General features: G+C 39.8%; 1 protein-coding gene across 1 annotated transcript in view; it reads left to right on the top strand.

Annotated features, from left to right (window-relative positions):
• Positions 1 to 26,907, top strand: part of pigeon (protein) — a 251,647-nt gene that overhangs the window by 40,003 nt on the left and 184,737 nt on the right. Inside the window, exon 5 of the mRNA XM_067146828.2 lies at positions 12,967 to 13,013. Within this exon, the coding sequence (XP_067002929.2) occupies positions 12,967 to 13,013 (47 nt within the window). The remainder of the gene's footprint in view (positions 1 to 12,966; positions 13,014 to 26,907) is intronic.

Genomic DNA, 26,907 nt, shown 5'->3' with positions numbered 1-26,907 from the left:
ATACTTGCACCGTGCATTACAGCTAAGGGAATCAGCAAGCACCTCAATTAGCCACTCCTTTAGCGATTCGTGGTTTAGCCAATTTTTCCTAAACTTCTGCGTATACTTGTTGTCCTTCTGTTTAGACATGGTAATGAAATATGGTACAATTGTAATAACAAAAATATTCAAACCTAACACCACGATTCAAGATAAGCTACACTCTGAACACTTCCTTATACAACAATAATTATACACTACGAGACACGAACCCATTACTGTTAAGCACACTCACAGCGACTTACTGAAGTTAACCCCCAGCCTGCGAGGCGGCGAGCTAAAACTTGTAGGCGTTTTGGTGCCGGGTGTAAACTAGGTGAATCCCCTACATCAAGGGCCTCACACAGAACAGGCCAGTTCATTAAACGATCTTCCTTCATAGCCTCACAGTTTCATTATCTGTCGTCATTCGTCAACTAAGGGATAGGTACCGTTTCCCCACGCATTACAAATTTATGATACCATGATCTCATAACATCAAATCCAAATAACATGTTTTCCTTGTATGACTGCTAGCTCCTGACAAGAAATACGGAATGGCTCGGACACAGACTGGAGTAGATTTTTTTTTTTTAAATAGTAAAATGGATAAAACGCTAAATTCCGCTATAATAAATATAAAATTCTGCCAAAGAAATCTGCTGTCTGCTAAATGATATATTTCTCCGCCGGCAGTCTTCTAATTCACCAAATTTAGCGGAAAATCCGCTAACATGGCAACATTGAATGCACTATTGAATCTTACTGTTGATAAACTTGACCATAATAGGTATTTTATTTGATACTGCAATGACTTGTCTAATCATGCATATTGTTCCTGAAACATGTATGATAGAATAAATAATTTTCAGTCATTAAAAGTATATTGACAAGGTGGACCCAACATAAACTATTTTAAATACTTTTTTTAATAGAGAGAATCTTATGCACACCCGTATTTTGAATACTGCATATAGTAAAAAAAAAAAAAAGTGCATGAGATATGCATAAATACAGTTTTTCTCTCTTCAAACATTCTATAAACCAACAATGCACTTACATCATGTCATGTTCACTGGCCTGTAATTATTTGCTTTATGTGAACTTGACATATGTTGCATGTGTTTGCAAAATTACAACAGGTGTGGTAGAAGGCAGTTTGGGCTTAGGAAAAGTTATTCCACTGAAGCTCAACTTGTAGAATTCCAGCAAGATATAGCAGATGTTTTAAATTCAGGCATTCAGATGGACTGTATCACAATTGAACTATCTAAAATCAATCTATAAAACACTTTTCCGCCTTCTCAGTACTTCATATTTTATTATATGACCTCCCGTACATGCTCCGAGAGCTCAACTGCTTCCTTCCTCAGCGGTGCAAGACATCAAACAAAAATCCTTGGACTTGACCTATTTGTACAATACAGTCTTCAATAAAACAAATTATACATAAAATCTTGAAATCATTAAAACATCCCGGCAGCATAGCATCCAAGTAGCAGCTGTCCTCGTAAGGTCAATGTAAGCAAGCATAGGAGCAAGGACATGTTTGTTTGGTTCGGACAAGTGTAATTTTGTTTTAATTTTGACAAATTTTATACCAGCTGAAACTGAAGTAAGTAATAAAATATTCACTAGTCATCTGAGTTATTGTCTTTTTTGTAAAAATGTATCTAAATTATGTTGTTTTGATGGTTGTTCAATTTAAAGGAACTTGACAGTTAAAAATGACTCGCATGGTCGTACGAGATTGAGCTCTCAAAACATGTACAGGAGGTAATATAATAAAATGTGAAGTATTGACAAGGTGGAAAAATGTTTTATAGGTTGAATGTAAGTCAATACAGACAAAATTGAACCATTATGGTTAAAATTGTCAATTCTGACCTATCTGAGGCGTTTGATAGGGTTGATCATGGAAGACTACTGACAAAAATGGGTGCAATTAGACTAGACAAAAGAGTGACTGAATGGATGGCTATATTTCTAGAAAATAGAACACTTGCATCCGGGAGATAGTAGGTTCGAATCCCACTATCGGCAGCCCTGAAGATGGTTTTCCGTGGTTTCCCATTTTCACACCAGGCAAATGCTGGGGCTGTACCTTAATTAAGGCCAAGGCCGCTTCCTTCCAACTCCTAGGCCTTTCCTATCCCATCGTCGCCATATGACCTATCTGTGTCGGTGCGACGTAAAGCCCCTAGCAAAAAAAAAAAAAAAAAAGAAAAGAAAATAGAACTCAGAGAATTAGAGTAGGTGAAGCATTATCTGATCCTGTAATCATGAAGAAGGGACGTTTATGTTTTCTGATATAAATGATACTAGCAAGATACCTGTGCTTCACTACGGTATTATACTGAAATTTATAATTGAATTTATAAATTGAATATAATCCGCCAAAATTCACGATCTGATGGCAAAGTTTCTCCCTTTTTCAATCTTTCTTTCTAGCAATCGATTTCGTACTTCCTGGGCTAGCTCCAGGTATTCCGCCCGATCAGTTGGGTCCCTAAATCTTTGCCATCCTTTCACATAAGCATTTTAATATGGATCAAATTCTTGAGGAGGTCCGGCGTAGTGTTGTCTTGGGTGCCTTGGCGGTACTGAACCCGCGGCCAGACTGCATTTGTAGTCATTATCCAGCCAGGACCCGTTTCCAGCGTGGTCCGCACATTTTGATGACAGTCCAGAACATTATAATAATTATTATTATTAGGGTGGGTGATATTAGTTGAATTTGGGTTGTTATTATTATTATTATTATTATTATTATTATTATTATTATTATTATTATTATTATTATTATTATTATTATTATTATTATTATTGATGTTCTGGACCTCGCAGCAAGATGCAAGACTGCTACTTGGCGATTAATTACATCTACTGCCATTGTCATTGCTGACAATGTGACCAGCACCATTATCGCACATAGGCAAGTGCACGGGATTTCTGGCGATACGAATTATATACATCCGTACATTATTGACCTTATTATGGAGGTGAACAATTGCACGGTCAATGTCATTCCTATCGTTTATTTCAAATGTATTCAAATTTTTATATATATGCCAGGAGAATCTACTGTAATCTAACTTTAAGTTCTCCAAAGGAAAAGATGGCTCTAAAATGAACCCAGGAAAAATTAAAAATGATTGGTTTGTGATCAGAATCAAGTACATTATGAACAGTAAAAATCAATTGGTCTCAACTCCTTTTTCACCCCACCACCGTTAAGTTGATTCCCCCCTCCCCAAAAGAAGAAGGAGTGTTTCTTTATGTTTAAAGGAGATTCCAAATACCAATGTTCACGTCTGTTACCTTCAGTTTTGAGATATAAGTATCCCCATAAAAAGAATTCACTTTTTTTTCACTTCCTTTCACACTCTGCGCCCCCCTCCCCCCTAAGTGAATTTTCCAGGAAAAAATAACTTACTTGTTTCTTTATTAGTAAAGGATCTTCTAAATACCAATTATCATGACTGTAACATCTTCAGTTTTTGAGACATGTGTCCTCATAAAAGGAATTCAACTCCTTTTCACTCCCCCCCGCCCCCAAGATGATTTTCCCCCCAAAATGCAGTTTTCTTTGTTTTTAAAGGAGATCCAAATACCAATTTTCATGTCTGTAACACTTTATTAGATGTAAGTATCCTTATACAGTTAATTAAATTCATTTTTCAATTCTTTCACGCCCTCCTCCCCCCTTCTTCATTGGATTTTCCGAAATCAAAGGAATACATGTTTCTTTACTTTTAAAGCAGATTCCAAATACCAAATTTCATGCCTGTAACATCTTCAGTTTTTGAGATATCAGCATCCTAATAAAAAGAATTCAACCCCATTTTCAGTCATTTATACCCCCAAGTGGTTTTTCCGTAAACAAAAAAATGATGTTACTTTATTTTTAATAGAGATAAAAAAATACCAATTTTCACTTCTGTAACATGGTAAATTTTTGAGATATACTGTAGACATGCTCATTTTAAAGTTCACTCCCTTTTTAGTTCCCCTTAAGTGGAGTTTTCGATAACAAATCACCTGTGTTTCTTTACTTTTACAGGAGGTTCCAAATACCAATTTTTAAAACTGTAACATTTTATATTTCTGAGATATACTGTAGATATAGTCTTTCTAAAAATTCATTCCATTTGTCACTCCTGTTTAACCCCCATTAATTGGATTTTCAAAAAAAAAAAAGTTTCTTTATTTTTAAAGGAGATTCCAAATACCAATTTTCAGGTCTGTAATATCTGCAGTTTGTGAGATATAAGTATCCTCATTAAAGGCATTCAACCCCTTTTTCACCCTTTCACTCCTCCTGGTGGGATTTTCCTAAAACAAAACAAAAACGTGTTTCTTTATTTTTAAAGGAGATTCTAGAAACCAATTTTCACATTTATAAACTTTTAAAGTTTTGAGATATAACTTAGATACACTCATTTTAAAAATTCACCCCCCTCTTCACCCCCTTAGCGATGGAATATCCAAAAATCCTCACTTAGCGAGCACCTACATTGTAATATAAATGTATCCTCAAAATTTCATTTCTTTATATCCAGTAGTTTTGGCTCGACGATGAAGAATGGGTCAGTCAGTCAGTCAGTCAGTCAGGACATGTTCTTTTTTATATATACCAAACCCCATGGCCTACCAAGCGACCGCTGCTCAGCCCGAAGGCCTGCAGATTACGAGGTGTTGTGTGGTCAACATGACGAATCCTCTCGGCCGTTATTCTTGGCTTTCTAGACCGGGGCCTCTATCTCACTGTCAGATAGCTCCTCAATTCTAATCACGTAGGGTGAGTGGACCTCGAACCAGCCCTCAGGTCCAGGTAAAAATCCCTGACCTGGCCGGGAGTCAAACCCAGGGCCTCCGGGTAAGAGGCAGGTACACTACCCCTACACCACTGGGCCAGCTTTTTTTAATATATAGATGAGTAAAGAGCTGGAATCAGAGACAAGGCTTTTTGCTGATGATGTTATACTGTATAGAGTAATAAATAAGTTACAGGATTGTGAGCAACTGCAAAAAGACCTCGACAATGTTGTGAGATGGGCAGCATGCATTGGTATGATGATGAATGGGATGAAATGTCAATTTGTGAGTTTCTCAAAGAGGAAATGTCATCTCAGTTTTAATTACTGCTTTGATGGGGTGAAAGTTTTGTATGGGGATCACTGTAAGTATGTAGGTGTTCATGTAAGGAAAGATCTTCATTGGGGTAATCACATAAATGGTTTGTAAATAAAGTTTACAGATCTCTTCACATAGTTAACCCACCAGTGGTCACTATATGAGCAAAATGCTTATGGTCATTGGAAAACATCTGCTCTTTTATACAGCATGTAATTTTGAACTTGAGCCTTTGCACTGCAGTTTTGAGAGAAGGACGGATGCATTGAAATGCACACCTGTGTCCTTGAGAAGGGACAGGGAGGGAGGAATTATCAGTGACCGTCAACAGTGATCATTGTGCTTCACGCGCGACCCGTCACGTTGGCCCTAATTTCTGTGTGTGTGGTAGTTTTGGTATTGTTGAATAATGTTTTCATAGTTGAAACAGTTCTTTGCAACTTATTGTATTAATGTGTTGCGTTATTAGTGCGTGACGATGTCATGACATTGTAGCTTGGTTTGATGAAATTCCTAGTGATCAACTCGAGGGCAAGAACAGTGACTTGGACTGTGAAAGTGAACAAGTGAACATAAAATGGATACTGAACAGTCTGAGACACAAGAACATGCTCATGGAACCGTACCTGGGTAGCAATCTGTAGCTGGCGTACAACATACCTGTATGTTGGTGGTAAATGCGAATTTCATGTTTAGTGACAATGTTCATATAGGGAAAGGTGGCAAAGTGCTCACCAAGAAGAAATCCGCGCTCATGTAGTTGTGCTGAAAATATAGTGACTCATCCTTCTTGTATAAAGGGCATTGCAAAAGACACACATACTGTTTTAGAAAGTTGGGAATTGTTTTTCCAGATACAATTATAACAATTTGGAATTTATTACTTTTATTATTTTAATTTTGAGTGTTCTTTGTAACCATTTGAAATTTATTCTCATGTTCATTTAATGTGTTAATACATTTGCACTTGAAATCGGTTGGTATTTATTATGTAAATACGTCATGTCAAACTGTGAGCATTTTGCTCAACGTGCGACCACTCGCGTTACTTTCATCCTAACAACCATGCTGAGGGCCTTAACAATATTGCTTCCCTGGTCTGTTACAAATGTAATTTTGCAAATATCTTCATGAGAAACGGCGTGTCCCTTCAAACAATCTTCCAATTCACTGCAAATATATTCACCAGTTTTTGGACAGTCAGGGAAGGCCGAACACATTAATACATACTTATTGAGAGACCAATCTGCATTTGTATAGTGCATTGTGACAGACATATAGTGCACATCCTTGTAATTATCTGTCCACAGGTCAGTGGTACTCGCACAGATACCATATTTAATAGCATGTACTATATCGGGAAGCGTTTTACTCCACACTTTGTCCGCAAAAGTTTGTACCTTCCTAGCAACTGTGACTCGAGAGGGTATAACACTTTTAATATCCACCGAGCCATACTTTTTGTCCATTTCTATCAGCGTTTGGCCTAAATTAAAAAATCCTTTCGGTAGTTGCAAGGGCGGCAGTCTATATGATTGACTGATATGGCCTTGTAATAATACTCAATATGGCTTAGCTGTGTTGATACTGCTACACGGCTGAAAGCAACGGGAAACTACAGCCGTAACCACCTCCCGAGGACATGCAGCTCTCTCTGTATGAATGATGTACTGATGATGGCTTCCTCCCGGGTAAAATATTCCGGAGGTAAACTAGTCCCCCATTCGGATCTCCGGGTGGGGACTACACGAGAGGGGGCGATCATCAGGAAGATGGATACTGACATTCTGCGAGTCGGAGCGTGGAATGTTAGAAGTTTGAATCGTTGTGGTAGGTTAGAGAATCTGAAAAGGGAGATGGATAGGCTAAAGTTAGATGTAGTTGGTATAAGTGAAGTACGTTGGCAGGAAGAACAGGATTTTTGGTCAGGCGACTACCGAATTATCAACACGAAATCAAACAGGGGTAATGCAGGAGTTGGTTTAATAATGAATAAGAAAATAGGGCAGCGGATAAGCTACTACGACCAGCATAGTGAAAGAATTATTGTCGCCAAGATAGACACCAAACCAATGCCCACCACAATAGTGCAGGTCTATATGCCTACTAGTTCAGCGGATGATGAAGAAATTGAAAGAATATATGAGGAGATAGAAGATTTAATACAATATGTCAAAGGTGACGAAAATCTAATTGTGATGGGAGACTGGAACGCAGTGGTAGGCCAAGGAAGAGAAGGTAGCACAGTAGGAGAATTTGGATTGGGACAAAGGAACGAAAGAGGAAGTCGGCTGGTTGAATTCTGCACTGACCATAATTTAGTCCTCGCCAATACTTGGTTCAAACACCACAAACGGCGGCTTTATACGTGGACGAGACCTGGAGACACTGGAAGGTATCAAATAGACTTCATTATGATTAGGCAGAGATTCAGAAACCAGGTGTATGATTGCAAAACTTTCCCAGGAGCAGACGTGGACTCTGACCACAACTTGTTGGTCATGAAATGCCATCTGAAATTGAAGAAATTGAAGAAAGGAAAGAATGCAAAAAGATGGGATCTAGACAAGTTGAAAGAAAAGAATGTGATGGATTGTTTCAAGGAACATGTTGCACAAGGACTAAATGAAAAGGCCGAAGGAAACACAGTAGAGGAAGAGTGGAGAGTCATGAAAAATGAAGTCAGTAGGGCTGCTGAAGAAATGTTAGGAAGGAAGAAGAGATCAACTAAGAATCAGTGGATAACTCAGGAGATACTAGACCTGATTGATGAACGACGAAAATACAAGAATGCTAGAAATGAAGAGGACAGAAAAAAATACAGGCGATTAAAGAATGAAGTGGATAGAAAGTGCAAGGTAGCTAAGGAAGAATGGCTGAAGGAGAAGTGCAAGGATGTCGAAGGCTGTATGGTCCTGGGAAAGGTAGATGCTGCATACAGAAAAATCAAGGAAACCTTTGGAGAAAGGAAATCTAGGTGCATGAATATTAAGAGCTCAGATGGAAAGCCACTTCTAGGGAAAGAAGACAAAGCAGAAAGATGGCAGGAGCATATCCAACAGTTGTATCAAGGTAACGATGGAGATAATTTTGTTCTGGAACATGAAGAGGCTGTTGATGCTGATGAAATGGGAGACCCAATTTTGATGTCAGAGTTTGACAGAGCTGTGAGTGACCTAAATAGGAACAAGGCACCTGGAATTGATGATATTCCCTCTGAATTACTGACTGCCTTAGGAGAAACCAGCATGGTAAGGTTATTTCATTTAGTGTGCAAGATGTATGAGACAGGAGAAGTCCCATCCGATTTTCGGCAGAATGTTGTTATACCTATTCCCAAGAAAGCCGGTGCTGACAGGTGTGAAAACTACCGCACTATTAGTTTAGTATCTCATGCCTGCAAAATTTTAACACGTATTATTTACAGAAGAATGGAAAAACAAGTTGAAGCTGAGTTGGGGGAAGATCAGTTCGGCTTCAGAAGAAATGTAGGAACACGTGAAGCAATCCTGACTTTACGTCTGATCTTAGAGGATCGAATCAAGAAGGACAAGCCCGCGTACATGGCATTCGTAGATCTAGAAAAGGCATTCGATAATGTTGATTGGACCAGGCTATTTATGATTCTGAAGATGATAGGGATCAGATACCGAGAACGAAGAATTATCTACAACCTGTATAAAAATCAGTCTGCAGTGATAAGAATCGAGGGCTTTGAAAAAGAAGCAGCAATCCAGAAAGGAGTGAGGCAAGGCTGCAGTTTGTCCCCTCTCCTTTTCAATGTTTACATAGAACAGGCAGTAAAGGAAATCAAAGAGAAATTTGGAAAGGGAATCACAGTCCAAGGAGAGGAAATCAAAACCTTGAGATTTGCCGATGATATTGTTATTTTATCTGAGACTGCAGAAGATCTCGAGAAGTTGCTGAATGGTATGGATGAAGTCTTAGGTAAGGAGTACAAGATGAAAATAAATAAGTCCAAAACAAAAGTAATGGAGTGCAGTCGAACGAAGGCAGGTGATGTAGGAAATATTAGATTAGGAAACGAAGTCTTAAAGGAAGTAGATGAATATTGTTATTTGGGTAGTAAAATAACCAACGATGGCAGAAGTAAGGAGGACATAAAATGCAGACTAGCACAAGCAAGGAAGAGCTTTCTTAAGAAAAGAAATTTGCTCACTTCAAACATTGATATCGGAATTAGAAAGATGTTTTTGAAGACTTTTGTGTGGAGCGTGGCATTGTATGGAAGTGAAACATGGACGATAACTAGCTCAGAAAGAAAGAGAATAGAAGCTTTTGAAATGTGGTGTTACAGAAGAATGCTGAAGGTGAGATGGATAGATCGAATCACGAATGAAGAGATACTGAATCGAATTGGTGAGAGGAGATCGATTTGGCTAAATTTGACGAGAAGAAGAGATAGAATGATAGGACACATCTTAAGACACCCAGGACTTGTTCAGTTGGTTTTTGAAGGAAGTGTAGGTGGCAAGAACGGTAGGGGTAGACCAAGGTATGAATATGACAAACAGATTAGAGCAGATGTAGGATGCAATAGTTACGTAGAAATGAAAAGGTTAGCACAGGATAGGGTGGCATGGAGAGCTGCATCAAACCAGTCTATGGACTGATGACTCAAAACAAAACAAACACCCTCAATAGTTGTAAATGGTCTCAAGTCCTTGGCACACATTTCCATGCACTTGTCAGTCACCAAGTCCTTGTCCTCTTTCAAAATATTTTTAGATTGTGGAAAATTTGGGTCAAATTTGCAGACATGTCGCAACATACTTGAGGTCTCCGAATGGGTGCTGAGTAGCTTTTTGCAAAAGTTGCATTACGAGTAACCTACTGGCTTATATGATACCTGTTCATAAACACATGAAAATTTTTCCCATGCTAGACTTGATCCCTGTTTTATTGCTAGAATAAATTCAACACTTTTTAATTTTTCTTCGATTTCCTTTACAGTTGATTTGTTCATTTTCCTGCTGGTTGCACCTCTAACTACAGCAGAGCTGCACTCAACGCAATACGAAACTACACTAACATATAATGGCACATTCACGTCGCATCGACAGCAAATTTCACGTTCACTCTTGTCAAACTTATTGAATCTACATCTTGCCTGGTTGGCTATCATATAACATGTTATAAACCTCATTATTGGTCAAGTCCGGCAGTCCAAACGGGTCCCAGGCAACCTGTCAGGCTTAGGGAAACCCAGGTTTTGGTTTGCTATGACTAGCGCCCTCAGTACGCGTGCACTCTTGCTTCGCTGACGCTCAAGCTAAGCTGCTTTGCTTGTTGCAGAGCAGCTTGGGGCAGGCAAGCCTGAAGTACAATTTGTACAGCTTTAATTATATCCCCATCCATTGTCTTTAGTATATCCCTAGAAATCTTATCAATTCCAGCCGCTTTTCTATTTTTCAACTTTTGTATCTTACTGTAAATGTCATTGTTATCATAGGTAAATTTTAATACTTCTTTAGTATTAGTCACCTCCCCTACCTGGACATTATCCTTGTAACCAACTGCTAACTGAATACTTCTGCCTTTTGAAGATACTCGCATACACACTTCCCTTGTTCATTTATGATTCCTGGAATGTCCTTCTTGGAACCTGTTTTTGTCTTAAAGTACCTATACATACTCTTCCATTTTTTCACTAAAATGTGTATGACTGCCCATTATGATTGCCATCATGTTATCCTTAGCTGACTTCTTTGCTAGATTCAATTTCCTAGTAAGTTCTTTAAATTTCTCCTTACTTCCACAACCGTTTCTAACTCTATTCTTTCCAACCTGCACCTCCTTCTTACTCTCCTTACTTCTCTGTTATATTATAGTGGATCTTTACCATTCTTTACCACCTTTAACCCTCAAAGTGCTATTGTCTCGCTACGAGACGATTCGGATCCGGCTCAAGTGCTATCGTCTCGCAGTGAGACGATTCGTAAAATCAGTATAACAATTGACTGCACGAATATTCTCACTGCAAAATGAAATTCTTTATCTGGTAGGCAGTGCAAGTAGGTTTTTAGTTGGGGAAGGAAAGCAGTAAGCGGCGATCTTATCAGTTTTGAACTGGTCTTTGTTTACGTCTACTCAAACTGTCCAGTTGCTTCGAGCGTTTGAAGATTATTGTTTGCTAGCCAATTTATGAGGTGCCTGATGTACTCTATCTTAATTGGTTTATTTTAGTGATTAATACAACATAAACACGAGTGAACTGAGTGGTTCAAGTGCAATTAGAGAAGCATTGTAGGAGCTTGGGAGTGATGAAAGTGAAGATGACATTGGTAATGTAGAAGATTTTCGTGACGATTTATCATTAGATGACTTTTCTTCTGGAAGTAGGGAAGAATATGACCCTTATTTAGATACCCGGGACTATAGTGATGTGTCAAGTAGTGATGCAGACAATCCAAACATGCTAACCCTATCAGGCACATCTAGACCTAATGACCCACCACAACAGACTCTCTCCGAGTCTTTTTACCCGTCACTTTTTTTATTATTCATTTTCGTTTTTATTGTTATATATCATTGTGCTTGTAATGAAATTTGGCACATTTTGTATATTTTGGAATTTAATTTCAGATAATGTAGTGCTTGTGACCAACTTCAAAATTTGGAATATCTATTGATTAGTTTTTTTTTAAATAGGACTAAACATCCATTATACTTTTACTGGATACTTGTAAGTACAACATTGTACTATTATCTTATTCTCCAATTCTTCCTGAATAAATTGATATATAATATGGCATATGTAGTTACAAATTTATATTTATTATAATTTTTTTTTTAAATGTATCTGCACGCTGCCTTAAGAATGCTCAGCACTTAAGAGTGAAATGATCAGCACGTGGAGGGTTAAAGGTACAAACCTGTTTTCATACTCCTCAACAATTCATCAGCGCTGTTGTTTTCTTCGTTGTTAGCCCTGTCCACATTGTTGCAACTGAGCTACAATTAGCCAGTGTGGTTTTGTAAAGTAAACTGAACAACAGATGCCATTCATGATACCAGAATCTACATAGAGAAGCGTTGAGAGAAGACAAGCCGATTCACATTGCCATCAAAGATCTGGAAAAGGTATTTGACCGGGTTTATTACGAGCTGATCTGACTTGTGTTCTGATCTCGTGGTGTGCCCGAAGTATACATTCACTGGACTCACCTTCATTTTTACAACTTTAGGAGTATTGTACAAAGTCCTGTCAGACTTTTGCGTCCTTTCCCCACCCAGATGCTTCTGTATGCTGACAACTATTAATGAAGAACACCACAGTTTTGAGGAAAACATATAGAAATGGGGTGCCGGATGTTTGCAAAATCGACTATGGCTAAACACAGAAAACAGTAGATAATGAATGTGGATGGGTGGATCCATCAAAGTCACAGTCCATGATTTAAATAAAGTTGGTCAATTCAGATACCTTGGTTCACTGATTGCTGCAAATGATGACACACTTCCTGTCTATGTCTATGACTCATCTGACTCTTTTGCAACTTTCAACAGATGGCATTGACACTATTAAAGTCACTGTCAGAGTCTTTATTGATTGATGGAGAAAGATATACGTCTTGCTTACATACTAACATTTTTAGTTATTCTGCTACATTATTTCAAGTGTTATATTCTAATTCATTGTATAGTGTCCCTTCTATGGTGATTAGTAACTACTTTCATATCTCTGGTTCCCAGTCCTCATTAACTTTGCATGGAAATGTACTTTTCACAATGTAGTTACTGCTACTAAACATCTAAAATTACTAACAAATTTTAATTTTTCCATTTCAGCTATTGCATTATACCAAACTTGCTTGAAAGAATGTGATAATGGATGGGTAAGTTAATTAAAATAATCTCTATTCTAGCATTTGCACATTTACAATATAACATGATTGTCAAACTAATGTAGATTAAATGCGATAAATCAAGCTGAATATGTAAAATGGAGAGAGTAAGGATAACTTATATAAGAAAGTATACAAAAGAGCATATAACGAATAAGAATCAAAATGTAAATATTAGGTTGTCATCAAATGGGGGAGGGGGGCAAAAGTAAGGTAATGTTTTGGTGACTGGCAAGCCGTTTGGAGGTATAGGTGAAATGAAATGGCGTATAGCTTTTAGTGCCGGGAGTGTTCGAGGACAAGTTTGGCTCGCCAGATGCAGGTCTTTTGATTTGACGCCTGTAGGCGACCTATGCGTCGTGATGAGGATGAAATGATGATGAAGACGACACATACACCCAGCCCCCGTGCCAGTGAAATTAACCAATAATGGTTAACATTCCCGGCCCTGCCGGGAATCGAACCCGGGACCCCTGTGACCAAAGGCCAGCACACTAACCATTTAGCCATGCAGCCGGACTGAGGTATAGGTAGTATCAAAAGACCCATAATAAATCTACCAACCATCAACAATTTCAACACAGAAAACAGTAGATAGTGATGATGAAGCTTGTTGTTTAAAAGGGCCTAACATCAAAGGTCATCAGCATCATCATCATCATCATCATAATGAATCATCATAATCATCATAATGAATGTAGACAGGTAGATCCATCAAAGTCACAGTCCAAGAGTAACACTAAGGAAGACTTCCACTAAGTTAAACTCTCCTTTTCTTGTAGGTTGACCATGTGAGGATAAATGGACATCCTCTATCCCTAAGGTTCTTTCTGCCATCATCATTATCATAATCATCATCATCATCATCTGGAGCAGTTTACAACAACAGGCTGGGTCTGCTTGGAACATAAGCCTCTCCATCATTTTTTGTCCATCCACCACTTCTCTTCTCTAACTGTCGTCCAGTTCCCTCTTGCTCGATGTTCTTCTTTACACCTTTCAACCATCCGTCACTCAGTCTTCCTCTAGGTCTCCTTCCCTTCAGCGCCATTTCTAACATTTTTCTTCGTATCCTCTCTTCTCCCATTCTCTTAACATGTCCATATCACTGCTGCTTTGATTTTTCTATCTTTTCCTCTAGGGGTACCTCATTTACCATTTCCTGAACTCTCATTTCTTACTCTGTCCATTCTTGTTAAACCTATTCAACACCTCTGAAACTTCATCACCACTGCTTGTATTCTACTTTTATCCTTCTACTTCATCACCCATGTTTCTGATCCATATGTCAAAATTGGCACAAGATAAGTCTGGTAGATAATTCCTTTACATATCTGTGGTACATCTCTGTTCCATATCAATCTTCCCACACTCTTAAAGAATCCATTTGCACACCTTCCTCTTTCATTGATTTCCATCTTGTTTCCTCCATTTTCTTCAATTACACTTCCCAGGTACTTAAAGCTTTTAGCTCTTTTCAACTGCTCCCTGCTAATGTCATGCCGTTATACACTCGGTTCTTATTTCATTCTGCCATCCTGTCAAAAACTTCTACCAGTGCCTTCAATGTTGGACATTATTTGACTGGTCTGTTGCTATGCCATGATGCACATGTCATCTACGCCAGATCTACTCCACCAGCTGCCTCCCATTCACCCATGTATATTTTGTTGCACACATTATCATTCTAGACCATACAAAAATAAGTTGTGTTCTGTAACAGGACATCCATATCCTCTCTTAGTGCCTTCTCACCAAGAATCTCCAACGAAGCTGCAATACCCTGATCTGCATACGTCATTCCAGTTACAAGAACATTTTGACTCAACAAACCTGCATGTATATATGTATGTTTGTATTGCAATGTATGCATGTACACTGACTGACAGAGCAAAGGCAACACCAAGAAGGAGTGGTCAGAACTTTATGCCAATTGCAGGGTAGACTGACGTCACTGAGGTATGCTCATGATGTGAAATGAGCCGCTGTGCTGCGCACATAGCGAACGATAAATGGGACACGGCGTTGGCGAATTGCCCACTTCGTACCGTGATTTCTCAGCCGACAGTCATTGTAGAACGTGTTGTCGTGTGCCACAGGACACGTGTATAGCTAAGAATGCCAGGCCGCCGTCAACGGAGGCATTTCCAGCAGACAGACGACTTTACGAGAGGTATGGTGATCGGGCTGAGAAGGGCAGGTTGGTCGCTTCGTCAAATTGCAGCCGATACCCATAGGGATGTGTCCACGGTGCAGCGCCTGTGGCGAAGATGGTTGGCGCAGGGACATGTGGCACGTGCGAGGGGTCCAGGCGCAGCCCGAGTGACGTCAGCACGCGAGGATCGGCGCATCCGCCGCCAAGCGGTGGCAGCCCCGCACGCCACGTCAACCGCCATTCTTCAGCATGTGCAAGACACCCTGGCTGTTCCAATATCGACCAGAACAATTTCCCGTCGATTGGTTGAAGGAGGCCTGCACTCCCGGCGTCCGCTCAGAAGACTACCATTGACTCCACAGCATAGACGTGCACGCCTGGCATGGTGCCGGGCTAGAGCGACTTGGATGAGGGAATGGCGGAACGTCGTGTTCTCCGATGAGTCACGCTTCTGTTCTGTCAGTGATAGTCACCGCAGACGAGTGTGGCGTCGGCATGGAGAAAGGTCAAATCCGGCCGTAACTGTGGAGCGCCCTACCGCTAGACAACGCGGCATCATGGTTTGGGGCGCTATTGCGTATGATTCCACGTCACCTCTAGTGCGTATTCAAGGCACGTTAAATGCCCACCGCTACGTGCAGCATGTGCTGCGGCCGGTGGCACTCCCGTACCTTCAGGGGCTGCCCAATGCTCTGTTTCAGCAGGATAATGCCCGCCCACACACTGCTCGCATCTCCCAACAGGCTCTACGAGGTGTACAGATGCTTCCGTGGCCAGCGTACTCTCCGGATCTCTCACCAATCGAACACGTGTGGGATCTCATTGGACGCCGTTTGCAAACTCTGCCCCAGCCTCGTACGGACGACCAACTGTGGCAAATGGTTGACAGAGAATGGAGAACCATCCCTCAGGACACCATCCGCACTCTTATTGACTCTGTACCTCGACGTGTTTCTGCGTGCATCGCCGCTCGCGGTGGTCCTACATCCTACTGAGTCGATGCCGTGCGCATTGTGTAACCTGCATATCGGTTTGAAATAAACATCAATTATTCGTCCGTGCCGTCTCTGTTTTTTCCCCAACTTTCATCCCTTTCGAACCACTCCTTCTTGGTGTTGCATTTGCTCTGTCAGTCAGTGTATGTATGTATGTATGTACAGTGAGTTTCTGTCATTCGTTGGCTGGCAGGCGCGCCCAGCTTATCTGCCTCCCATTGATCATCACTCGTGGCATAGTAACAAGGACAACACTTTGCTCACATGAGACAAAATTAAGAAAATAAGAAAATAAGAATTAAGAAAATAAGCTTGTACTTTATGACAGGAGATGTTGGTTGTATGGTTTCAATTTTAACATTTTTGTAGCCTGCCATGCTGAACTCTTTGAAACCCCAGCTTCTTGTCCAAGTCATCATAGGGATTTTGTAGGCGTATGTTCTAATCTTTCTGTGATTTCATTTATGTTTTCCTCATTAAGTACATATTTTTTAACATGTCACTTCTTATCGAGTAAAGAACCAGTTCCTCTCTATTTGTTTACGAGTTTCCACACGGTCTCTCTATGTGGAGGGCGTACACCTGGAAATTGTGTTACAAATCGCCTAACAACTTCCCTGCAAGTCTCTTTTTTCACATAATTATTGTACATAAATACCCTTTTCTCTACTGTGTACACATGTGGAGGCATTATGAGAATTATACCCCGAAGTAACACTTCACAACTCGAGAACAGTTGGAGCGACAGATCAACGGACCTGAACTGCGAAGCATTCCCGTGCTGTCGCTGCGCTTTGTAACAGGAAGTGATGAGTCAACGGGAGGCAGTTAAGCTGGGTGCGCCTGCTGGCCAACTGTGTGTGTGTCTCGCTCTCTCTCTCTCTCTCTCTCTCTCTCTTGGGTAGGGGCAACGAGCTAGAATAACATAGAGAGGCGGAAGCGCTGCCTGGGTGAAGCCAATAGAACGAAAGTCCGCCATGTTTCCTGTTGTCACACAAGCAAGGGGGCATGGTCTTTAAATGACGAAAAGTGTAGAAAATATGCATTTTAGAATCACTGGGGGAGAATTAAAGACCGTTGCCGATAGCTTGAAGCATTAAAGCGAATACCGCCACTTCATCATATTGCGGCACGAGGCCAACATCACGATAAGTTGATTGTAGGGTAGTTCGAAATCATCGCACAGTGACATGCGAATAGGCCTCGAAATCGGAACAAGAGCGTTACCCTGCTTGACTGTTGTGGTTAAGCGTAAATTAGAATAAAAACGATGGACATAAATATTTATGACAGGAAGCCTTAAAATCATAGGGACCTACAATAGATTACAACCTCATTCTGTTCATATTTTTAAAATTATTGGATCCTCATGAGTACTGAGTTCCTTTCTTAATCTGTTTACCCTCCCGGGTTGGTTTTTCCCACGGACTCAGCGATGGATCCACCTCTACCACCTCAAGGACAGTGTTCTGGAGCGTGAGACATTGGGTCAGGGGATACAAATGTGAGCGAGGGCTGCACCTGCTATGCTGAACAGGAGCCTTGTGGGGGGGAAAGGAAGCGGCTGTGGCCTTAAGTTAGGGACCATCCCGGCATTTTCCTGGATGAGAAGTGGGAAACCATGGAAAATCACTTCGAGGATGGCTGAGGTGGGAGTCGAATCCACTTCTACTCAGTTGACCTCCCCAGGCTGATAGAATCCCGTTCCAGCCCTCGTGCCCCTTTTCAAATTTCGTGGCGGAGCCGGAAATTGAACCCGGGCTTCCAGGGGTGGCAGCTGCTCACGCTAACCAGTACACCACAGAGGCGGCCCATGAATACTTTACCACAATAATCGTTTAGTGTAATTATTTATTATAATATAGGGGGGATATCATGTTTCTCCCATTACCATATCATACTGGGATTACTAGCTGAAAGGTAAGCTTGAAAGTTGTCCATTATGAAGTGTGGCAACAGACATCTACTGTACAATAAAGGCTGTATACATTTCAAAAATAGCAGTAAAATACTGTATTTATTATACTTGGTGTACGTTCGAACGAAATAAGTGATTTTTTGTGGTTACGTTTTCTTGGTGGTGGACGCTCCATTTCCTTTATTTGTAAATGTGAATGAAAATTAAATAGGGCTGGAAATGTACAGAGCATAAGCAACTGAATTGAGTGGGATACCATTTATCTCTTTTCGCCCTCACAACGCATTGTTCCGTTGATTCCTTGTTCTTTAAACGAAATCTGAAACAAAATTTGACAAATAATTACCGTGGCTATCCGTACTTTCGCTAAGTAAACAATAAAATGGATTTAATTACAAACAGAAATTACAAAAAGGAATCTCGGCTATAATTCAGTCATACTTACTGAAAGTACGATATATCCTTGGTTTTATTACTCCGATTAGAACAACCATACGCTGAGCTTACGGCTGGCATTCTTGAAAGCGAGAATCTAAGTTTTCACTTCTTAAAACTTAGGGAATTAAATTGGCATGCACGATCTCCCTGTCACCTCAACATATGCTCTCGCGCCAATTCGCTTTGTTTTGACAACCGTTAACATGGCTGCCCCTTATCAACTTGCTTCAAGCAGGGAGCGCTGATGACAGGCTTACAGCCCCTCTATGTTATTCTAGCTCGTTGGGTAGGGGCAAATATGGTTCCTCTCCACTTTCTTTGGTCTTTCCACCACTCCTCCTCCAACACTGTGTCCCAGTCCAGGTTTCTTTCTCTAATGCTGCGTTGGATTGTGTCCTTCCATCTCAGTCCTGATCATCCATGGCCTCTCCTTCCTTGCATTTTCATTTCCATCACTTTTTTCGGCATTCTTTCATCACTCATTCATTTTATGTGCCCAAACCAATCGGCTCTTCTCTATTCTATCATTAATTTTTTCCACTCCAATTTCTTCCCAGATTTTCTCATTCGTTATTTTGTCATTTCTACTCTTCTGTATCATACTTCTCAAGAACTTCATTTCGGCTGCCTGTATTCGACTCTCATTCTTCTTTGTCATTGTACAAGTTTCTGCAAAATTATCTCCTTTGCCTTTGCTTGCCTTACAGTAATAAAGATTACCCATCAAAGAATGTATTGATTCCTTTACCAACTCATGTGCAAAAACTGTCCTGCCTTCTGTTTAGCACAAATCTCCACATTTCTATCCCTATTGTATCACCTGTGAAGTTACTCTTCTCCCTCCTCATTTAATAAAGATTTAATGTAAATTTTTTGGTGTCTTTCTAATATATATCCAGTTTATTAGCTATGGAAAGAATATTTTGTCTCCCATTTAGTTAACCTTTTCACTCCGGTAGACTGCTCTAGCAGTCGTGTGTTGTTCGGCTTTTCTGTGCTTCGCTATGGTAGACTACTGGAGAAGTTTAACGGTCTTGATATCTGACGGCTGTCTTTTGTGTCTATAGTTACTAGAGAGTTACCAGATGTCAGGAGCAATCAGTTAGAAGGTAAAGCATTATGGTACTTTAATAGAATAATGTTATTGGAATATGTTTCATCCCCATGGAGACATCTTCACCCATAATTGAAAGACAAAAATGGAACAAGGACACATTATTACACACTAAAAGACACTGGTTGATCCTAATGACTTGTTCCGTCCATGTGTCTTAGGCACTCATCTCCAAGCCTACGCATCTACTCTCGCTTTGCTGGAGTGAAAAAAGATTAAAGTGGTGTAATGTGAAACTAAGGCCTTCAGATTGTGAGAAGAGTATACAGTATATCCTTCGATAAGTATTGCTTGTGGAAATGCTACCATAAATGAGTTTCTCATTGATTATAACTCACTTATTCTTCACCTTTTCTGTTATTTATACAGAAAGTGGAACAATATAAAATTCTACTGAATTAAATATAAACATTGGTACTTTTGTACTCACTATATGTACTGGAGCGCTATATTATTCTGCGGTCCTTGACAAATTTCGATATCATACATGGGCAGTTGGTGTTGAAAAAGGTATGGGCACATGCTCATTCAAGAACAAACCAGGATGATGTCATGCTCTGAATGAGTGTGTATTTTAGCATTTGAGTTTCACATATACGTAAATATACAACTAATGCCCTGGTTTTTGCTGATGATGTAATGGTATGGGGTGAGACAGAAGTGGAAGTACAAACTAGACTAGATCTCTGGCATGAAGCTTTTACAACCTTAGGTCTCAAAATCAGCAAAACGAAGACAGTTGGCTTGGTGATGAGTAGAAACTCTCCAACTGTTCATCTAAGAATTGGAGATGAGGAGATGGATATAGTAGACAACTTCCAGTATTTAGGTAGTGTTCTGTCATCAGACAGTACCATACATCAAGAGATTAGCAACAGAATACAGAAAGCTTCCAAATTCTATCACGCTGTACGTCAAATACTTTGGGACGTAACATTTCCGTTAGTTTCCAAGATCAGCTTGTACAAAATATATCTAGTCTGTATATTGACATATGGCCTGGAAGCAGCATTACTTGCTGGTCCAACAAAGAGTTGTCTTCAGGCAACAGAAATGAAGTTCTTCTGTTCTTGTCTACAAAAAACAAAAATGGATAAAATAAGGAATGTGGTACTCGGCAACAGCTTGGATTGGAAAGAAACATGCTGGAGACTCTAGAAGTGAAGAGATTGCAATGGTATGGTCACATGAAAAGAATGGAACCTCATAGGACTCCTCGAACATACTTTGACCACATTGTTCCTGGGAAGAGACCAAGAGGAAGACCTTGTGATGTTTGGAAAAAACAGATATTGAAGGACCTTGAAATTAGAGATGTGAACTGGCATTGCATATATGAGCAGCATCTGTGGGTGGATAGGACAAACTGGAGGAGGCTCGTACACAACCGCACCTGCTTGCTGGAGCGAAGAAATGATGATCATGATGATGATGTTGATGATGATACAATTTTTCTGGGACATCTTGTTATTGAAATTTCTGACTCGTTGGCTGAATGGTCAGCGTACTGGCCTTCGGTTCAGAGGGTCCCGGATTCGATTCCCGGCCGGGTCGGGGATTTTAATTGCTTCTAATTAATTTTTCTGGCTCGGGGACTGGGTGTATGTGTCCGTCCCAACACTCTCCTCATCATATTCAGACAACATACCACACTACCAACCACCACAGAAACGCGCAATAGTGATTACATCCCTCCATATAGGGTTGGCGTCAGGAAGGGCATCCGGCTGTACAACAGGGCCAAATTCACATGTGCGACACAGTTCACACCCGCGACCCCACAGGTGTGAGAAAAAGTGGTAGCAAAAGAAGAAGAATCCTGTTATTGAAATAATGGTCACAGTACTTGCCTTTGGATTGTAAGTGAAATGTTGAAGGTAGTCGCTAGCATTTTAACCCGCGAGTGGTCGCATGTTGAGCAAAATGCTCACGGTATGATGTGACATGTTTTCATAATAAATACCAATCGATTTCAAGCGTAAATGTATTAACACATTAAATGAACATGAGAATAAATCTCAAATGGTTATAAAGAACACTAAAAATTACAAATAAAGTTACAAATAGTAATAAATCTCAAATGGTCATAACTGTATCTGAAAAAATACCCCTTACACAAGGAGGATGACTATATTTTCAGCACAAGTACATGAGCGTCGATTTCTTCTTGGTGGGTGTCTGCCCCACTTTGTCACCTTATCTTTCCCTATATAAACATTGTCACTAAACATGAAATTCTCATTTTCCTCCGACATATGTTCGCCAGCTACAGATTGCTCTCCACGTACGATTCCATCAGCACCTTCTTCTGGCTCGGACTGTTCAGAATCCATATTATATTCACTGTGTTCACTTTCACATTCCGAGTCACTGTTTTCGCCCTCAAGTTGATCACTAGGAATTTCATCAAACCAAGCTAAAATGTTGCGACTTGAAGCGATCGTCGTGCACTAATTACACAACAAACAAGTACAATAATATGCAATGAACTGTTTCAACTATGAAACAACATACAACAATAGCGAAACTATAACACACACAGAAATTAGCACCGACGTAACTGGTCACGCATGAAGCAAAATACTCACCGTTGATGGTCACTGATAATTCCTTCCTCCCTGTTCCTTCTCAAGGTCACAGATGTGCATTTCAATGCATTCATCCTTCTCTCAAAACTGCAGTACGAAGGTACAACAGGGCTCAGGTTCGAAACTACATGCTGTATAAAAGAGTAGATGATTTTCAATGCCATTGAACATTTTGCTCATATAGCGACCACTGGCAGGTTAACAAGAGTAATATCCTTTTAAGAGCTTGCAGTCAAAAAATGCTAATCCTTTCCAAACATAAGTAGGTTAGGAACTGCCGAGCTTAACTTTGATTTTAAGAAAGTAACGTACATTCTTCAAAGCTACGATTCGAAACTGTACGATAAACAAATTTGAAATTTATAGAAGATATGAACATTTTTGTGGCAATTCGAAAGTGAATATTGACAGCAGCTCACCATCAGTTCTTTACTTTTAATTCGTTTTTAGTGAAGACATATTTTTAAAACATCTGAAACCAAATGTAAACGTGATCACCTGACTGCGAAATTATCAACCGTGACAAAGCAACTGCTATGTTACGGTTTTTAGAACTTCTATTGTTCTTAACAACATTCCTTACGATTTTCATTAAGCTCACAAGCTACTCACTAAATAGCAACTTTAGCAGGTCACTCACTACCGCCAATAAGACATTGCGTTATCGAAGTAAAGCATCTGACTGTCTTAAAAAAATACAATTTTTTTTACATCACATTGACACAGGTATTATGGCAACAGTGGGATAGGAAAGGGCTAGGAGTAGGAAGGAAGCAGGGCTGCTGATAATGGAATTAAAACCCACTATCTCCCGAGTGCAAGCTGACAGCTACGTGAATTAAACCGCACAGCCACTCGCTCGGTGACTTGTCTTTTCTTTAGTACGGTTGTCCCTTAATATACTGCCACTCCTCAGAGTGAACATAGAAACCAGAAAGGCGAACACCAAAGGGGGAAGTATGGAACAATTTACGAACATTTGAAAGATATAGGCCTACTTGAGGTTATGTGTTAGATAGTAACTGGTGTACATTTCACATTCACAAGAATCTATCACTTGGAGGATTTATGCCTTGCTTTATTTGCTCCCTTTGTCATCATGATGAAAATCCTATAAGTAATGTACCTTAATAGTCTTGTATTGCCTATACTACAAATATATCATGGTCAGCTGTTTCACTTCCACTTGAATATACACTTCATGACATGACAAGATTTTAAAAAATCACTTATATCGATTCTTACTAAGGGCTCAGATTCCATGTTCCACACGTTAGTTCACAGTAGTTCACGACAACGGTAACGGGAACCTTGAAGTAAACTTAACGTAACATTTTGCAACAAGCTGGAAGTTGAGTGTATATTACAGTTCCGTGAAGTGTGTGACTTGAAACGAGGTAATAATTTCTTATTAAAAAAAAAAAAATGTTTTCATGTAAGGTTAGGTTAGGAGTATTTGACTTGTGATCCGGACTTTTAATTGAGGTTAAATAAAAAATAAGAGAGTCATTCTTCACATGTTGTTATTGAACTAATATCCTGTTAGCTGCTGCCAATCATACTGGTGTTCTATTTAGGAAAATGTTTCCAGGTTCAGAACTTGCAAAAAAATTTAGCTATGGTCGTACAAAAACCACACACATTTTGAAAGAAATGGCTACGGATTCAAGAAGTGAACTCGTTGGTTACATGCAACATGAACCATTTTCTTTAGCTACGGATGGAAGCAATAAAATAGTAATGCTTAAGCTTTACCCTGTTGTTGTCACCTGTTTTATGGCAAAGCAGGAAAAGATAGCTCAGTGTTGTCTGTCCCAGCCTTGGTGACTGATTCAACAGGACATAATATTGGTAATTTCACAGTTAGTGTGTTACAAAATACCAATTCAGAATTGTGTAGCGTTCTGTTCCAACAATGCTCCAGTCATGATTGGAAAGAAGAATTGAGTTATTGCTGTTTTAAAGAAAGTACAGTCATCTGTCTTCGTATTGGGTTGCTCATACCATTTGATTAACTTGGCTGCTGAGGAAGGTGCAAGCAGTTTTACTGTTTAAGTTGATGAACTATTAGTCGACATCTTCTGTTACCGTATTTAGAAAAGAGTTGTAAGAGGAAGGAATGCCTTAAGAAATTCCAAGAGCTACACAACAAGAAAGTGAAGAAGATACTGAAATATATTTGCACAAGATGGCTATCATTAAGAAGATGCCTGAAGAAGCTGTTGGGTTCCTTAAAGATGAGGTGCTTGTTAGTGTTCAGTGTGCATTAACTACTCGCTTAACATCATTTACGATCCTAAAAGCTGAGCCTGGTAATTCCAACACTGTTCATGTACTGTGTGAACTGTTCCCAGTGTTAAGTGAAATCAGATGAGCACTCATCAAGATGTAACTTTATGTATTTAATTTTAGGGTTGATCATAACATGTATTTCACTTGTATTAGTTTTGTTTGTAATCTCCCCCTTTTTCACCATGTCTCAAGAATTTATGGCGCATGCGCGTGTTGTTAAAAAATTTCCGCTTTAGGATCTTCTGGATTTCTCTTTGTGAAAGTTGGCAGGTATGAATAAGTATGTTAAATTCAGTGGAGAACAGTCAGTCTATGCCAACAACTTGGCATAATGTACTTGGGGACAAATCATGACGATTTCCCCTCACACCGTTACTCTCCAGCAGCAGCCCGGTGTCTAATAGTGGCTTATAGGATTTACTACGTCTACTGTAGCTGGGGTTGCCAAATCGTCTACTGCACTCAACATGAAGAAAGGGTAAAGACTGAAGAGAGTGTGGAAACACCAAATAAGGATCACCTAGAACTCGTTAACTCAGCAGGGTGCAGGGTGTGATTGACTGCTGGCTTCCAGCTCGCTTCCAGGAACTGAGGCCGTCATGTTTTGTCCCCAAGTATAGCTGAATGCTGAAAGCCTGCAATCTAATAGCTTGGTGCTTGAAAATAGGTGCAGCGTGTATATATGAAGGTTAGCATTTCTAAGGCTCTGGTGATGTCAGTAGGGAAGAAACCTAAGAGGATTGAATACAAAACAGGAACGGGTGAATCATTTCAGGTACTCAGGATGTGTATTTTCCCAGGATGGTACTGCACTGAAAATGAATCAAGTTGCAGCAAAACTAATACAGTGGGCTCACATTTACAAGCAACAGTATTCTGTAAGGATGTGAGTTCTGGATGAAACCAGTAGCAGCAATTGAGAGTTAGAAATTAGGTGGTGGCACAAAAATGTATAGACAATAAAAAGTACCTGGGTGTGTGGGATATAGTAGCTGAGGGCGAGTTATACATCAAAACTGAAAAAAATAGCTACAAAATAGTAAGTTTTGTTTATGCTCTCTGAGCGAATTTCGACAGAGAGGTAAAGGATGACAGCATACCAACTTAAATGTGGCAATAATAGCTTTGTGAGATTTTGATTCAATACTGTACAAAAAAATCAAAAGAACAATTATTCCACATGTATTACAATTAAATAGAAGAATGGCATGATTATACAATTTAAAAATCATTTCGTATGTGACTACACACTAACAAACTATCAGACTCTAAAAAGACTGCAAGACTGATGAATGTGCACAGTAAGTAGGGGAATCATACCTCAGTGTCCATGACCTTGCTAAAAGTATGCCCCTGCTACCCTTCATCACAGCACTTGCTACACGCTGTTGCGTGAGTCTCCACTACTTGCTGTGCCGCTGTACAAATCAGTTAATCATGATGAACAACATTTATTGCGTTTTTCCACTAAGAATGTTGTCAATAATTGTAGAAATTGAAGGAAAGTATTTGCTGATAAGACAATGTGGCTTGTACAAATTGCTTTCAAAAAAAAGAAAAATCTACTTTCAGGGAGCTGAAATGGAATAAAGATTTAATGTTTTCTCTATCAAGTAGGAAGGGGGGTGGGGGGCAGCGGCAGCGGCAGCAGTCACTCCCCTAATTGCTACCACTGGACAAAACTCTTTTCAGACTGACTTTGTTGTATGGGAGTGAAAGCTGGGTGGCTTCAGGATATCTTATTCATAAATTAAAAGTAACAGAGATATAAAATTAGCAAGAATGATTGCTGGTACACAATGGAAGCATTGGCAGGAAGGTACTAAAAATGTGGAGATAAAGGCTAAGTTACCATACACATTAGTGCCGATCCAAGATAACTGAGAGAAAGGCCAGGAAGAGAAATAAATTCAGTCTTTGCAGAGTGGCAAGCAGGGAAGGCTTTAGCAGCACTTGTGATATATTGGCTTCTACTGTGAATGACTAAATAATTGAGCAAGATCATGACTTTCTTTTATGTCTTAAAGAAGGATTGGAATTCAAGAGGACACATTTGAGCATAGGAAGAGGAATTAGGGATTATAATTAATTACCAAGGGAGATATTTGATAAATTTGCAACTTCATTGGAATCATTTAAGAAAAGTCTAGGTAAGCAACAGGTAGAGAATTTGCCAGTTGGATGATAGCTCTAAATGCAGATCAGTGGTTAATTGATTGATATATACCTGCATTACTTAGCGGAGTGGCCACGCGTGCTAATGCGCTACAGCTATAGAGCCAAGCTTTGCATTTGGGAGATGACTGTGTTTGAACCCCGCTGTTGCCTGTCCTGAGAAGTTTTTTCTGTGGTTTCCGAGCTTCACTTCCAGGCAAATGCCGGGAC

The sequence above is a fragment of the Anabrus simplex genome, chromosome 5 (assembly GCF_040414725.1).
Source record: "Anabrus simplex isolate iqAnaSimp1 chromosome 5, ASM4041472v1, whole genome shotgun sequence".
In the NCBI taxonomy this organism is placed as follows: domain Eukaryota; kingdom Metazoa; phylum Arthropoda; class Insecta; order Orthoptera; family Tettigoniidae; genus Anabrus; species Anabrus simplex.
This window is presented reverse-complemented; position numbering and strand designations above follow the sequence as displayed.